The sequence below is a fragment of the Scyliorhinus canicula genome, chromosome 17 (assembly GCF_902713615.1).
Source record: "Scyliorhinus canicula chromosome 17, sScyCan1.1, whole genome shotgun sequence".
Taxonomy (NCBI): domain Eukaryota; kingdom Metazoa; phylum Chordata; class Chondrichthyes; order Carcharhiniformes; family Scyliorhinidae; genus Scyliorhinus; species Scyliorhinus canicula.
In genome coordinates, this window is record NC_052162.1 from 121,771,540 (window position 1) to 121,788,298 (window position 16,759).

The 16,759-nt window shown below is 46.0% G+C and overlaps 1 protein-coding gene and 1 pseudogene across 1 annotated transcript; both read right to left on the reverse strand.

Moving 5' to 3' along the window:
• Positions 1-1,472, reverse strand: part of LOC119951847 — a 46,635-nt pseudogene extending 45,163 nt beyond the window's left edge.
• A 10,803-nt stretch (positions 1,473-12,275) lies between these two features.
• Positions 12,276-16,284, reverse strand: LOC119951830 (gastrula zinc finger protein XlCGF7.1-like). The gene is made up of 2 exons (XM_038775197.1): positions 16,128-16,284; positions 12,276-13,448 (listed from the first exon to the last, which is right to left on the reverse strand). The coding sequence occupies exon 2, from the start codon at positions 13,087-13,089 to the stop codon at positions 12,319-12,321; it is 771 nt and encodes a 256-aa protein (XP_038631125.1). The 5' UTR covers positions 13,090-13,448; positions 16,128-16,284; the 3' UTR covers positions 12,276-12,318.
• Between the last annotated feature and the right edge of the window lie 475 nt (positions 16,285-16,759).

The following is a 16,759-nucleotide window of genomic DNA, read 5'->3' on the forward strand; positions in this document are numbered from 1 at the left end:
AGGAATCTATATTTGTTGTTTATGTGTGAAATGAAAGTCTCCAAAGGACCATAGGCTCATCTCCCCTTTGAGAGAGAGAGCTGACTTGTGGTGATTTAACCCGAGTGACAACACACCTCAGGCAAGGGGCAAGGGTGAGAAGGCGGGGCCTTCTTTGATAACCTCAGCCTGTACGGGAGTTGAACCCACTCTGTTGGCATCGCTAGGCATCACAAACCAACCATCCAGCAAACTGAGCCAACTGACCCCTTTGTAAATATAAATAATTCCTTAAATATTAGCTATTGCCTGTCTCCCATCATACCATCCAATGTGGTTTCCCAGACCACCTGAGACAACCTGCACCTCATAATCTGAAAAACACAGATAAATTAAGCAAAAGAACCCTGTGTCCACCAGAGCCCACCTTCATGGCAATGTGGCAGGCTTTGGGCAGCACCAAACACAAATGGGAACTAAATATCTTCTCATTTCCAAATACCATTTCACTCTGCGATCCTTGCACATTTTGAAACGAGATATTTGCAACAAGGCTCAAAGATCATCAGCCTACTGGGGGGGGGGGGGGGGGGGGGGGAGGTTGTGAGACCGTCCAGTCCAGCAGAAAGTACCCCTCTGACCATCCGCATTGACCAACTGACAGAACGAACAAAATGCCGCCCTGGGTGTAATTCAGAAACAATCACAGCAGAATCCAACCCCTGTAATCACTTGTGAACTTATTGGTGTCTCAGCAGGTGCAATTAAACACTGAATCCCTTCCCACACTGAGAGTAAGTGAACGGCCTCTCCCCACTGTGAACTTGCTTGTGTGCCTGCAGGTGGGATAAGTGAGTGAATCCTTTTCCAGACTGAGAGCAGGTGAATGGCTTCTCCCCAGTGTGAATTCGCTGGTGTGACTGCAGGTTGGACGAGTCACTGAATCCCTTCCCACACTGAGGGCAGGTGAACGGCTTCTCTCCAGTGTGAACTCGCTGGTGTGTCTGTAGGTGGGATAACCGAGTGAATCCCTTCCCATACCGAAAACAGGTGAACGGTTTCTCCCCAGTGTGAACTCGCTGATGTTTCTGAAGGGTGCATGAATGACTGAATCCTTTCCCACACTGAAAGCAGGTGAATGGCCTCTCCCCAGTGTGAATTCACCGATGTGTCTGCAGGTTGGAGGAATCACTGAATTGCTTCCCACACTGAGAGCAGGTGAATGGCTTCTCCCCAGTGTGAACGCGCTGGTGTGTCTGCAGGTGGGATAACCGAGTGAATCCCTTCCCACACCGAGAACAGGTGAACGGTTTCTCCCCAGTGTGAACTCGCTGATGTTTCTGCAGGGTGCATGAACGACTGAATCCTTTCCCACACTGAGAGCAGGTGAATGGCCTCTCCCCAGTGTGAATTCACTGATGTGTCTGCAGGTTGGAGGAATCACTGAATTGCTTCCCACACTGAGAGCAGGTGAATGACTTCTCCCCAGTGTGAACGCGCTGGTGTGTCTGCAGGGTGGCTGAATGACTGAATCCCTTCTCACTCTGAGAGCAGGTGAATGGCTTCTCCCCAGTGTGAATTCGCTGGTGTGTCCGCAGGTGGGCTGAGTGAATTCCTTCCCACACTGAGAGCCGGTGAACGGTTTCTGCTCAATGTGAACTCGCTGGTGTGTCTGAAAATGGGATAATTGAGTGAATCCTGTCCCACACTGAGAGAAGATGAACAGCCTCTCCCCAGTGTGACTGCGTTGATGAATTTCCAGCACGGAAGGGTATCTGAATCCCTTCCCACAGACCCTACATTTCCACGGTTTCTCCATGGTGCAGTGTCGTTGTGTCTTTGACAATCCGTTGAAGCCTCGTTCACACACAGAGCACGTGTACGGTCTCTCCTCGCTGTGAATGGTGTGATGTTTTTTCAGGCTGTGTAACTGGTTAAAGCTCTTTCCACAGTCAGTGCTCTGGAACACTCTCACTCGGGTCTGTGTGTTTTGGTGCTTTTCCAGTCACACTGATGTTTAAAATCTTTTGCAACCAACAGGTCGGGCAAATGTTGCTCCTTCTTGATTCAAAGTCTGACCATATTAAGGTACCAAGGAATTCAGTGGCTGTCAGAGCGAGACGTGAAGTTTGAGATTTCTGTCTGTAATTCCTCCTCTTCTAATATTCTGGAAAAACAATTTACAAAAGTCATCACTGTCAGTGCAGGATTGAAATTCACAACAGACTTGGAACATTCTTCACTCTCTCATTCCCCAAAAGGTGTAAATCTCCATCCCACACATTCTCCCTCCATTCTCACTCTGCTGTATCTAATATTCACCCTCCCAATTCTCCTGAAGGTGCTGATTCAGGCTGATTGACAGATCCCTGCTCACTGCTTCCTGTCCTGGACTCAGATTATAACAAATAGATGCTGCAGTCGGCCATTGGGCCCATCAAGCCTGCAGTGCGCAGGCCCGGTATAGACACGGGAGCCCCGCCCCCAGCTGTTGTTGCCCCTCTCCCTTCACCTCCTCCAGACAAGGTTTCCAGGAAAGTGACTGACGGCTCCGGCCAGAGCGAGAAGCCGCTGAATAATTTCCCAGCCCATCGACTGCGCATGTCCAAGGGGAGGGTGCACATGTACGGGAGAGTGCCCTCCCCGGCTTTCCTGCTGTGGTCCTCACCAATCGGAACAGTTGGAAGACCGGAAGGACTTTGGTCCTCCAGCCAATCAGGGCAGGTTTTGTGTGAATGAGGATTGAGCGTCACACAGAGTGCAACTTCCTCCTGTCTCCAACATCTGGGAGCAAAACACTTTCTTTTCTCCCCCTTTCCATTTTTCTCATTCTGACCTTCAATTGGCAACTTGCAGCTACTGAAGGGAAAGGAAGTGAATCCAGGGAGGGTGCAGACTCTGGAAACGTTGACTCAGGTCTCTCTTTCTCACCCTGAAACACATTGACATCCTTTGCTCCCTGAGCTTGACATTTATTTGTCTGGTTAAAAGGATGGTCTCTTTCCCAATGTTCACAATTAAAGGGCTGGTTTCCCCAGGAGATGGCTGACATTTAAGGGGACAGTAATTAATATCGGAAGAGATATGTCTTGTGTTGCTCTATGGTACAGATTAGATATTTGTGGTTCTGTAATTAAGTGCACTATTATTTTTAGTTATGTAATAAAGTACTCTAGCTACATTATATATTTCCAGTCATGTATCATTGCGACACAGAAGGAGTCCATTCAGTTACCCGAGTCCATGCTGATTCAGGAAAGAGCAATCCTGTCAGTCCCATTTCACCTCTACATCCCTCTTTCGCTGCAAAGTGGTTTCCTTCAAGTCTGCACCAAATTTCATTTTTAAATTATTATTTTTTATCCAGGTTCGATCCCGGCTCTGGGTCACTGTCTGTGTGGAGTTTGCACATTCTCCCCGTGTCTGCGAGGGTTTCACCCCCATAACCAAAAGATGTGCAGGTTAAGTGGATTAGTCATGCAAAACTGCCTCTTAATTGTAAAAAAAATAATTGGGTACTCTAAATTTATTTATTTTGTCAAATATTATTTTAAAATTCATTTTACGGGATGTGGGCATTGCTGGTTCCCCCAGCAATTATTGCCCATCCCCAGTTGCCCTTCAGAAGGTGGTTGTGAGTTGCCTTCTTGAACTGCTGCAGTTCCGGAGGTGTAGGTATGCCCACTGCTGTTAGGGAGGGAGTTATTATTATTCTCCACTTCCACCACCGACGTGATTTTCAGATGATGTCCACTCATTATCTAAATTAAATTCTTCCTCACAGATCCTCACTGTGATATACAGAAGTATATATCAATTGTTTTGTTGTACAGTGAATGGTGCATATAGATGGATACATGCACATGTACTCGCCGCCTGCATTAAGGTATTTGGGTGTCTGTCTTCGGGACATGAGGCAGTGACCCTGCCTCTGTGGATCAGCATGAATCACACCTTCAGGAGAATTGGGAGGGTGAATATTAGGTACAAGAGAGTGAGAACGGAGGGGGGGGGGGGGGGGGGTTTACTTTTCAGAAGTAATGAGGAAAGAATGTTCCAAATAAACTAGAATTCTCCTTTCTGAATTTCTATCCAGTACCGACTGTGATGAAGTTTGTAAACTCATTTTACAGGATATTAGAAGGGGAGGATTGACAGACAGAAATTTAACACCAAACATCACGTCAAGATCTGATAGAGTCACCCGATTCATGGGAGCTGTATATCATCAACCTTTGAATCTAGAAGGAGAATTGTTTGTCTGTTCTTCTGCTGAAAGAGATGTTTAAACATCACTGTGTGTACAGACACTGAGACATGTTCATGCGAGTGAGGCATTACTAAAAACAACCCATTTTATATTCTTTAGCTCACCCAAAGATGGAAATTTCAGCACACATTTCTCCACCTTGTATTTTTAAAATATTTTGTTTGCTCCTTAAATGTCCTCGACCTTTGGACATTTCATTACAGAACTCAGCTCGAAGACATCAAAACTTGTATCCGGCCTTGTCTGTGTGCCCAGCCAATCCAATTAGTCAATTCACCTTTGCAGCAGCTCAGTCCCAGCTTTGGAAACATGTTCATCTTTCTGTGAGGCCCCGGCCCCATTGACTGTGACAGGGTTCATACTGTCTCCGTGAGATTGTTGATGTAAAGTCACGTCAGACCCATACTGCCCGATTTCCAATCCAATTTATTTAAAGGTCCCAGAAGCCTGATTCTAACCATAAATGTTGTTCTGATCCTGTCAGTAACATTGTTTTGGAACTCAGTAGTACCATCACATAGGCAGTCATCAACATGCATCATAAAGATGCCTGAGAGTTTCCTGCCATGGTACCAATAAAGCACGGCAGCTTCTGCCTTCAGGTGGAGACAACCTGACTTGGACAAAAGTGATCTGAGAAGTACCATACGCTCTGAAACATCGTTCAAAACATAGACAAACTTATTTAACTTCCAAAGTCTTCCTTCTCCAGCTGGCATCTTCTCAAGAAGTTGCAGAAACGCTGCCCCCTGGAATTGATCCACCAGCACAAAGGCAGCTTTTCTGATTCTTGACTTCCATTCCCAACAAGATGCCATGAAAAGGGCCAAAGAAATTTCAGAATGACCTTTCCCACTGTGGGCCACTCTGACCTCTATCTCCCAAAGCTTCTTCAAATCCCCGAGCCACTAACCTTGCCGTGGGCCTTATCAGTTGCATCCAGTTGGACCTTTTCTGTGCAGATCCATTGATGTGATGATGCTGGCTGACCCCTATCTGGGACCTCTGAACACACTCTGTCCAACTGCCTCACTCTTTCTGTTTAGCCTCCCGTACGGCTTTATCCCTCATTCATTGGCAGCTACATAACCCTCTTGGTCACGGGGACTTCAGCATCACCCCCCAAACACATCCTTGGTGTAAAACCGACAATTCCTGTCTCAAATGTTGCAGTTATTGAAATTACATCGAGTGGCCGTCAAAGAGACAGACCAGAAACAGATCCCTGAGGTTCTGAGGAGGCCCCAGTGGTCAGTCAGACTGAACTAAACACAGGTGGTATAAAACAAACAATACTCACCCCGGTATCTGCTGTCCACGGGGACTTTCCTTTAATCAGAGCCGTCAGTGGATCCTCTTCCTGACACCAGGTTCTTGTGGGACAAATGTCACTCGGAGTCCAGAGTTGGTTAAAGTTTGGGAATCTTTATTACAAACATGCAGGGACTGCTTCAGCGAACCGAAGCATCTCAAGGAGTAGTTACAATAACACACATTTATACACAGTACAGTTGCAGCTGTTTTGTCTGCAAGTTAGTGGGAAAGTACAGGACGCAAACAACTGAAAAACAACTCACTTATTGGCTCGTTTCACAAAACACATCTGGGAAAACAATAGCCAGACCAGTAATCCAGAGACCCAGGGTAATGCAATAGGGATCCAGGTTCGGCAGATGGTGAAATTTAAATTAATTAAAAATCAGGAATTAAAAGTCATCTATCACCATGAAAGCATTGTCGATAGTAGTAAAAACCCATCTGGTTTATTTTACATCCACCTGTAGTGGGGGGAAACACTATTTACTATCCAGGATGAAGTAAATGTACTTCAGCCTTTGTGGATCATTCCAGTGGAAATGTGCTCTCCCAGGCTCAAACAGCATCAGCCCACTGGAAGCAAAGCCGTGATACCGGCCAGTCCAGCAGAAAGAAACCCTCCGACCCTCCCACTTCACCAAGTGTCAGAATGAACAATGTTTGATTTGATTAAATTTATTCACGTGCACCGAGGTAGAGTGAAACGTATTGTTCTGTGTATAATACAGAGACCATTTTATATATGAAAAAACATAGGACATATGATAAATACACAATATGAATACATACGTCGGATGAAGCATACGGTGTGTAGTGCGACTCAGTAGAGACGATGTATGGAGAGATCAGTTCAGTCCATAAGAGGGTCATTCAGGAGTCTGGTAACAGCTGGAAAGAAGCTGTTTTGACTCTGTTATTGCGAGTTCTCAGACTTTTGTACCTCCTGCCCAATGGAAGAGATTGGAAAAGAGAATGACATCAGTGGGAGGGTCTTTGATTTTGCTGCCCGCTTTCCCAAAGCAGCGCGAGGTGTGGACAGAGTCAATGGATGGGAGGCGGGTTTGTGTGAGGGACTGGGCTGTGTTCACAACTCTCTGTAGTTTCTTACAGTCTTGGGCTGAGCAGCTGCCAGACCAAGTGTCATGGGAGTGTCCCTTTAAGAAATGTTTTTTGACTTATCATATGGCTTCAGTGATGTCATTGTGTGGGTGGAGCTGGGCTGTGGCTCTGGGAGTTGGTTTTACTTTTGCTTTGGTTTGAGGCTGTTTTGTGGTTCTTAGTCTTTTGCTTTCGTTTTCACATTTTTGGCTGCTGTACCCAGGAAGAGGAGTATTTTGGCCCGTCTCTCGATCTTCATTTTAAAAGATATTTCCAGGCTGCTTGATAACTTGAAAAGAAATAATTGCTTTCTGGAAGGAATTCAAACCTGCTGTTTTGGAAAGGAAACAAGAGCCTCCAAACCAGGTCTTGAGTGCTGTGTGCTGGCCACACCTTTCAAAAGGAGGTACTGGTTTATGGAATCTAGTTATTAAATTGGAATAATTAAAGTGGGGGATTTATTAAGGGTTATGCATAGATTACTGTAGCTGTGTGGGGTAATTATGTTTGTAATTTATAAAAATGCTTACTGTGTTTAGGGCAGCACGGTAGCATTGTGGATACCACAATTGCTTTACAGCTCCAGGGTCCCAGGTTCGATTCCGGCTTGGGTCACTGTCTGTGTGGAGTTTGCACGTTCTCCCCGTGACTGCGTGGGTTTCCTCCGGGTGCTCCGGTTTCCTCCCACAGTCCAAAGATGTGCAGGTTGGGTGGATTGGCAATGATAAATTGCCCTTAGTGTCCAAAATTGCCCTTAGTGTTGAGTGGGGTTACTGGGTTTATGGGGATAGGGTGGAGGTGTTGACCTTTGATAGGGTGCTCTTTCCAAGAGCCGGTGCAGACTCGATGGGCCGAATGGCTTCCTTCTGCATTGTAAATTCTATGATAATCTGTGTGTTTGTAAAAATGTTAACTAAATTCGTAGAATAAAGCTTGTTTTGATGAAAAGTACTTTAGGCCTCTGTTGAATAACACCTGAAAGGCCGGCCCTTGTGCTCATCGTAGCCAAAATCAATAAACAGTTGTAGGTCAGGTGATCTCCATGATATACTTTGGAGTTTTTTAAACCCTGGCCCATAACACAAGCTGTGATGCAGCCAGATAAGATGTTTTCTTTGGTGCATTGTAAAAATTGGTAATCTTTATCATTGTCACAAGTAGGCTTACATTAACGCTGCAATGAAGTTACTGTGAAAATCCCCCAGTCACCACACTCTGGCGCCTGTTCAGGTTCACTGAGGGAGAATTCAGAATGTCCAATTCACCTAACAAGCACGTCTTTCGGGACTTGTGGGAGGAAATGGGAGCACCAGGAGTAAACCCACGCAGACACAGGGAGAACATGCAGACTCCACACAGACAGTGACCCAAGCCGGGAATCGAACCTGGGATGCTGGCGCTGCGAAGCAACAATGTTAACCACTGTGCTACCATGCCACCCATGTGGCAATTAATGTGGACATGCTGAATTTCCTTAGTTTCCTGAGGAAGTACAGGTTTATTTGTCCTTGCGTCGATGTGGGTGGACCAGGACAGAATGCTGGTGATGTGCACACCTCAGAATTTGAATCTCCACCTCCACCCCATTGATGCAGACAGGAGTGTGTACGATACTTCGCTCCCTGAACTCAATGACCTGCTCCTTAGTTTTGCTGGCATTGAGGGAGAGATTGTTGTCATTACACCACGCCATTAGGTTCCCTATCTCCCTCCTGTACTCTGACTCGCCGTTATTTGATATCCGACCTGTTACGATCATCAGCAAATTTGTAGATGGAGCGGGAGCAGATTTTGCCACACAGTCGTGTGTGTATAATGAGTGTAGTAGGGGGCTAAGTACGCAGCTTTGTGGGGCCCCGGTATTGAGGACTATCATGGAGGAAGTGTTCGAGATCCGAACCACTATGGTCGTGTTATCAGCAAACATGTTACTGTTGAAAATACGGAAAAATGTCATTTGAAACATGGAAGTCTGGCAATATCTGGTCTGAGAGAAACATGAGAGGATACAGGGAAAGATCCCACAAAAGGTTAATAGCAGCTACAAAGAGCAGGATTATAAAATGCAGATTATTTCTCACAAGCAGTCTTAGCAAACACACAGGATTCATGTATTAAGCTAAAACAATGGCTCACATCTTCATTGAATGTAACTATCTCAGGAAGTATCTGGAAAAGCATGGATGACAGTTTCAATTGAATTAAGTGACTAATGTTTAAAACAGGCAGGTCTTTCAAGTCATAACCAAGTGAAATTTTTGCATACAGTTAAAAGGAAAGGTTTCACACCTTCATTGAAATTAACTCTCTTAGTAAACAGCTGGAAAGGATGGATGATGTTCAGTTGAATTTGGTGTCAATTCTAAGTGTGAAGTTTTACTGACATCAAGTAAATTAAAGAAAATTGGAGATAACCTGTCTACGAGAAACATAATTTAAAGTCAAAATCAAAGGCAAAGTTATGAGCTGGGGGCAATTGGAAAATTAAATTATTCAAATGACAGGAATTAAAAGTAACACTATTGAAACCAAAACATCTTTGAATTTCACAAATGAACTTTGAACATCACAAAGGACAATGTAATCAGATCTGAGAGGTGAGGTTATGCCCAAAATGAATACTTAGTTGTATTAAAATGTTCAGATCAAAGATACTTTTTGACAATCAAAGTGAAATAAGTTAATTTACAATAAGGTAATAAAAACTTAATATTTGTCAGAAAGAGAATATAAACCCAGGGAGCAAAACCCGAAGGGAAGGGGAGGAGAACTCAGAGGAGAGAAGCATATTCAGCTTTCACAGCTCGGTCATGGCAAAGACAAGACGAGCAGCCGAGCTTGAACAGCTATACATCTAAGGAAGACTAGAATTTAAACAGGAGTCAGAGTCAGCTGAGAGATAGCTAGCAGAGCCAGCTCTTATAGCTCAATACACGGGATCGACAAGACACAGCAACAGAGCTAACCAGTAAACACATCTCAAGAAGACCCAACTTTAAAGACGATTGATTGTCAAGGTGGGCCTGTAGGTCCCTTCAACCAACCAGCAGGATCCAGAAGCAAGACCTTTTTACCTTTCTGTAAAGAAAGTGTTTGCAGCTTTTAAAAGAAAAAATATAATAATAACATAACTTAACTTAACCTGAAAAAGTGGTTATTCCTGAAGTCTACTTTACTTACTTAGCAATGCAGGACCCAGGACATTGATGCTACGAAGTGGTAAGTAGATAAAATCTTCGGTGAAGGTATGGGTTATACCGGGGAATAACTTGAAAATACAGTTTGACCTGAATAGCACCCACCGAAGCCAGCATCGGAGTCAGGGAGTGAGAATCCCTGTTCATCATTTAGAATGTCAGCCCTTTTTGGTATAGGGGGAATTCTAAGAATAGTAGTGAGTTTTCAAAATCAATGTGGATGGATTTGGAGCCAAATTTTGCCATGTAGTCGTGTGTGTATAGGGAGTGCAGCCTTGCGGGGCTCCTAAATTGAGAACCATCATGGAGGAGGTGTTGTTGTTTATCCTTACTGATTGTGGTCGATGGGTCAGGAAGTTGAGGATCCAGTTGCAGAGGAGCCTAGTCCTAAATTTTGAAATGAACTTGGCTGGGATTATGGTGTTGAAGGCGGAGCTGTAGTTAATGAATAGGAGTCTGCCGTAGGAGTCCTTGTTGTCGAGATGCTCCAGGGGCAAGTAAAGGGCCAGGGAGATGGCATCTGCTGTGGACCGGTTGTGGCGGTGTGCGAATTGCAGTGGATCAAGGATTGCTGTGAGTATGGAGTTGATGTCTCCAACATCTCGAAGCAATTCATAATGATCAATGTCAAGGCCACCGGACGGTAGTCACTGAGGCACGTTGCCTGGTTCTTCTTTGGCAACGGTATAATGGTGGTCTTCTTGAAGCAGGTGAGAACCTTGGAACGGAGTAGGGAGAGGTTGAGGATGTTCGCGAACACAATCGCCAGCTGGTCCGCGCACGATTAGGGATCTCGTCTGGACCCTTTGCTTTCCGAGGGTTCACTTTCAAGAAGGCCAATCTGACTTTGGAGGCTGTGACGCTGGGCATGGGTGTGTCCAAGGCTGCTGGGGCAGTTGACAACGGTTTGTTGGTTTCCTGCTTGAAACAAGCATCAAATGCATGGAGTTTGTCGGGAAGGGGTGCGCTGTTGCTGAAGATTCTACTCAGCTTTGCTTTGTAGCCCATGATGTTGATTGAGCCTTGCTACAACTGACGAGAGTCCCTGTCATTAGTCTGCGACTCTAGCTTAGTTTGGTATTGTCTCTTGGAGTATCTGATGGCTTTGCGGAGGTAATATATAGATTTCTTGTATAGGTCAGGGTTACCTGCCTTGAACACCTCAGACATGGCCTTCAGTCGGGAGTGAATCTCCCAATTAAACCATGGTTTCTGGTTGGGTAACATAGATATTACTTTCTTTGACACACAATCTTCTACACACTTGCTGATGAAGTCTGTGACGGTGCTGGCAAACTCGTTTAGGTTGCCTGCCGAGTTCTTGAATATGGACCAGTCCACTGACTCCAAGCAGGAGGAGCTCTTCCGTTGCCTCAGACCAGCATTGCACAACCTTCTTAACCGAATTCTCTGCTTATGTTTCTGCTTGTATGCCAGGAGAAGGAGCACCATCTTGTGGTCCGATTTTACGAAGTGCGGTGCCCTTGATGTTTGTGTAGCAGTGGTCAAGGATGTTGGGGCCCCTGTTGGGACAGGAGATGTGTTGGCAGTACACTCTTGAGGCCTTGTTAGAGTCCCCGGCCACGATGAACAAGGCCTGCGGGTATTCTGCTTCATTATTATTTATAGTGGTTACAATTCATCAAGCGACTTCTTCACTTCCGCCTGGGGTGGGATGTAGACCGCTGTGATGATGGCAGAAGTGAACTCCGTGGAAGGTAGTATGGACGGTACTTCACAGTCGGGTACTCCGGGTCCGGGGAGCAGTAGTTCGCCAGGGTCGCCACGACCGAGCACCAGGAGGAGTTGATGAGCAGACAAACCCCCCCACCCACTCCAGGTTCAGTCCTGGATGTGATTAACAGCAGGAATAACAGCAGAATCCAACCAGTCATCACTTGTGAACCCTGTCTCAGCATGTTGGATGACTGAGTGAATCCCTCCCCACAGTGAGAGCAGGTGAATGGCCTCTCCCCAGTGTGAACTCACTGGTGTCTCCGCAATGTGGATGATGTTTGAAACCTCTTTGTGCAGTGAGAGCAGTTGAACAGTTTCTCCTCAGTGTGAATGCGCTGGCGTTCCATCAGTACCCGATAGCTTTTGAAACCCACTCCAACAGTTGGAGCATTTAAAGGGTCTCTCATTGGTGTGAGTGACAATGTGGCTCAGCAAGTGATGACCGAGTGAATCTTTTCCCAGTCGGAGAGGTGAACGGAATCTCCCTGGTGTGGCCTCGCTTGTGTTTCATCAGGTTGGATGAGGTTCTAAAGCTCTTTGTGCAGTGAGAGCAGCTGAACAGTCTCTCCTCAGAGTGAATGCGCTGGTGGGACATCAGTAGCTGAGAGCTTTTGAAACCCCTCCTGCAGTAAGAGCATTTAAAGGGCCTATTGGTGGGAGTGACATTGTGTCTCAGCAGGCTGGATAATTCAGTGAATCCCATATCACACACAGTGCAGATCAACGGTTCTTCCTGGTGTGAACTTGCTGGTGCCTCTGCAGGTGGTGTAACCGAGTGAATCTCTTATCACACACAGTGCAGCTGAATGGCCTCTCCCCGGTGTGAACTCGTTCGTGTCTCTGCAGGTTGCCAATGTCACTGAATCTCTTTTCACACTGAGAGCAGGTGAAAGGTCTCTCTCCGGTGTGAACTCGTTCGTGTCTCCGCAGGTCGCCAATGTCAGTGAATCCCTTCCCACAGTCAGAGCAGGTGAAAGGCCTCTCTCCAGTGTGAACTCGTTCGTGTTTCCGCAGGTTGCCAATATCAGTGAATCTCTTTTCACACTGAGAGCAGGTGAAAGACCTCTCTCCGGTGTGAACTCTCTGGTGGCTCTGCAGGTTGGATAACTGAGTGAATCCCTTATCACACACAGTGCAGATGAAAGGCCTCTCCCCAGTGTGAATTCGTTTGTGTCTCCACAGGTTGCTAATTTCAGTGAATCCCTTTTCACACTGAGAGCAGGTGAAAGGCCTCTCTCCAGTGTGAACCCGCTGGTGTCCCTGCAGTTTGGATAACTGAGTGAATCCCTTCCCACAGTCAGAGCAGATGAATGGCCTCTCCCCAGTGTGAACTCGTTCGTGTCTCCGCAGGTTGCCAAAGTCAGTGAATCCCTTTTCACACTGAGAGCAGGTGAAAGGCCTCTCTCCAGTGTGACTGTGTTGATGCTTTTCCAGCTGGCATGGGGCTGTGAATCCCATCCCACAATCCTCACATTTCCATGGTTTCTCCATGGTCCGGGTGATTTTGTGTCTCACCACGTTGGACAGTCAGTTGAAGCCTCGTCCACACACAGAACACCTATACAGTCTCTCCCTGCTGTGAATGGTGTAGTATTTTTTCAGGCTGTGTCACTGGTTAAAGCTCTTTCCACAGTCAGTGCTCTGTAACAGTCTCACACGGGTGTGTGTGTGTGTCTCAGTGCTATTCCAGACACACTGATGTTTAAAATCTCTTGAAGCAGACAGAATAGACAAACATTTCTCCTTCTAGATTCAAAGGCCGATGATCCCAAGAATTGAGTGACTCAGTCAGTTCTTGACGTGATATTTAGTTTGAGATATCGGCCTCGAACTCCTCTCGTTCGAACTTCCTGCAAACAGATTTTACAATAGTAATCATTGTCAGTACAGGATAGAAACACAGAACAGACAATTCTAGTTTCCATCGAACATTCTTTCCTCTCTCTCTTTCCCTGAAATGCTCTAAATCTCAATCCCACAGACTCTCCCTCCATTCTCACTCTGCTGTACCTAATATTCACCCTCCCAATTCTCCTGAATGTGCTGATTCAGGCCGATTGACAGATCCAAGCTTACTGCTTCCTGTCCTGGACACAGAGGCCTGAAAATCTTCATGCAAGCTGCCAGAAAGATATATGTCGATATTACTGGATGAAAAATGTGTGTAATATACAGACTGTATTCACTTACTTTCCCTCCCAATTTTCCTGAAGGTGCTGATCAACAAATCTAAACTCACTAAAACCTGTACAAGAGGAGAGAATCTCCATATAAGGACATTTACTGATTAGAGATGGGGAAATCTGAGGAAGAAATTTATTTAGTCATGGAGTGGACTGGACAGGGAACTCACTGTCCACAAGGGTTGTGGAAGTCCAGATAATCAATAATTTAAAATAAAATAGGATGGTCACTTGAAGAAAATAAACTTGCAGGAGAACAGGGATATCGAGGGGGAATGGACTGACTGGATTGCTGTACAGAGAGTCAGCATTGACTTGAGATACCAAATGGATTATGTCAGTGCTGCAATGACTGTCTGACTGGAAATATATAATGTAGGTACAGTACTATATAACAAAACTAGAACTAATAATACATGTATTTTATTACAGAACCATCAATAATATATATAATACATACCATATAACACTAGACATATCTCTGTCCGATATTACATTTTTAAAAATTAATTTACGGGATGTGGACAATGCTGGTTAGGCCAGCATTTATTGCTCATCCCCAGTTACCCTTCCGAAGTAGTGGTGAGTTGCCTTCTTGAAACACTGCATCCTTGAGGTGTAGATACATCCCCTGTGCTTTTTAAAAAATTTGTTTTTTTATAAATGTAAAGTACCCAATTCATTTTTTCCAATTAAGGGGCAATTTAGCATGGCCAATCCACCTACCCTGCACATCTTTGGGTTTGAGGGCGAAACCCACGCAAACATGGGGAGAATGTGCAAGCTCCACACGGACAGTGACCCAGAGCCGGGATTGAGCCTGGGACCTCGGCGCCGTGAGGCAGTAGCGCTAACCACTGCTCCACCATGCTGCCCTACATCCCCTGTGCTGTTAGGGAGGGAATTCCAGGATGCTGCCCCAGGGACAGTGAAGGAACGGCAATATATTTCCAAGTCAGGGTGGTGTGTAACTTGGAGGGGAACCTCCAGGTGGTGAGGTTCCCAGGTATCTGCTGCTCTTGTCTTTCTAGATGGTAGTGGTTGTGGGTATGGAAGGTGCTGTCTGAGGAACCTTTATGAGTTACTGCAGTGTATCTTGGAGATGGTATACACGGCTGCTACTGTTTGTCGGTGGTGGAAGATTTGACTGTTTGTGGAAGGCGGCGCAATCAATCAGACTGCTTTGACCTGGATACAGCCGAGCTTCTTGCGTGTTGTTGGAGCTGCACTCATCCAGCAAAGTGAAGCGTATTCCATTACACTCCTGACTTGTGCTTGTAGATGTCTGGTGGACAGGCTTTGGGGCATCAGGTGGTGTGCTACTTGCCGTAGGATTCCTAGCCCTTGACCTGTCCTGGTAGCTACAGTATTAATATGGCTAGTCCAGTTCAGTTTCTGATCAATAGTAACACCCAGGATGTTGGTTGTGCGGGTTTCAGCGATGGGAATGCCACTGAGTGTCAAGGGGTGTGGTTAGATCCTCTCTTGTCGGAGATGGTCATTGCCTGGCACTTGTGTAGCGCGAATGTAACTTACCACTTATCAGCCCAAGTCTGGATGTTGTCCAGGTCTTACTGAATTTGGACATGGACTGCTTCATTATCTGAGGAGTTGAGAATGGTACTGAACATTGAGATCATTGATGAAGCAGCTGAAGGTGGTTGGGCCTAGGATACTGCCCTGAGGATCTCCTGCAGTGATGTCCTGCAGCTGAGATAATTGACCTCCAATTACCACAACCATCTTCCTTTGTGCCAGGTATGACTCCAACCAGCGTAGAGTTATCCCCTAATTCCCATTGACTCCAGTTTAGCTGGGGTTCCTTAATTCCATACTCAGTCAAATGCTGCCTTGATGTCAAGGGGAGTCACTCTTACCTCACTTCTGGCATTCAGCTCTTTCGTCCAAGGCTGTAATGAGGTCAGGAGCTGAGGAATCCAAACTGAGCATCCAGGAGCAGGTTATTGCAGAATAAGTGCCACTTAATTGGACCTTTGATGACTCCTTCCATCACTATGCTGATGATAGAGAGTATTCCGACGGGGATGTAATTGGCTGGGTTGGATTTGGCCTGTTTACTGGCCCCTTAAATGTCAGCCATCTCCTGGAGAAACCAGCCCTTTAATTGTGAACATTAGGAAAGAGACCATTTTAACCAGACAAATAAATGTGTCACGGTGAGGGTGCAAAGGATGTCAATGTCTTTAAGAGAGTGAGATCTGGGCCAGCCTTTGCTGCTCCCTCCCTGGATTCACTTCCTTTCCCTTCAGTTGCTGCAAGTCATCAATTGAAGGTGAGAATCAGAAAAGAAATGGAAAGGGGGAGAAAAGAAAGTGTTTTACTCACAGATGTTGAAGACAGGAGGAAGGTTTCAGTCTGTGTGCAGCTCAAGCTCATTCAGGGTTGGAGGAACAACAGCTTAACTCGGCACAAACCTCAATGTGCAGTTTGCGCATTGTGACAATGGCGGAGCTCTGATTGGAGGAGGGAAGATTCCTTCCGGTCCTCCTACCTTCCCATTGGTCACAACTCAGCTGTGTCACCGGAGGTGAGCTCCCTCTGCACATGCGCAGAGTCCCCTCTCCTTGAGACATGCGCAGTACCGGGTCGGGAGAGGGAATCCTCGAAAGCCAGAACTGTCAGCCGGTTGCCTGGAAACCTTGTCTCGTGATGCGTCGGGGAGGGGGAAAATTTTACGGGAACGGGGATCCGCATTCGCGCGCGGGGCGGGTGCGCTCAAATGCAGTGACGTCACTGTGGAAGGGATTGATTCCTATTGGTTGATTTAGAGGACGAGCTGCTTTGTGATGTCACAATGTGGAGGTTGGACAATGAGTTTCAGACTAAAACTTCCTCCTCTGGGCAACATCTGGGAGCAAATCAATGTCTCCCCCTTTCAGAAAGTCATAAGATATAGGAGCAGAATAAGGCCATTTGGTCCATCGAGTCTGCTGTGCCATTCGATCATGGCTGATCTC

What these genes read in the sequence shown, in the direction of transcription:
- LOC119951830 (XM_038775197.1), bottom strand. Translation starts at nt 13,089, where the DNA reads ATGGAGAAACCATGGAAATGTGAGGATTGTGGGATGGGATTCACAGCC.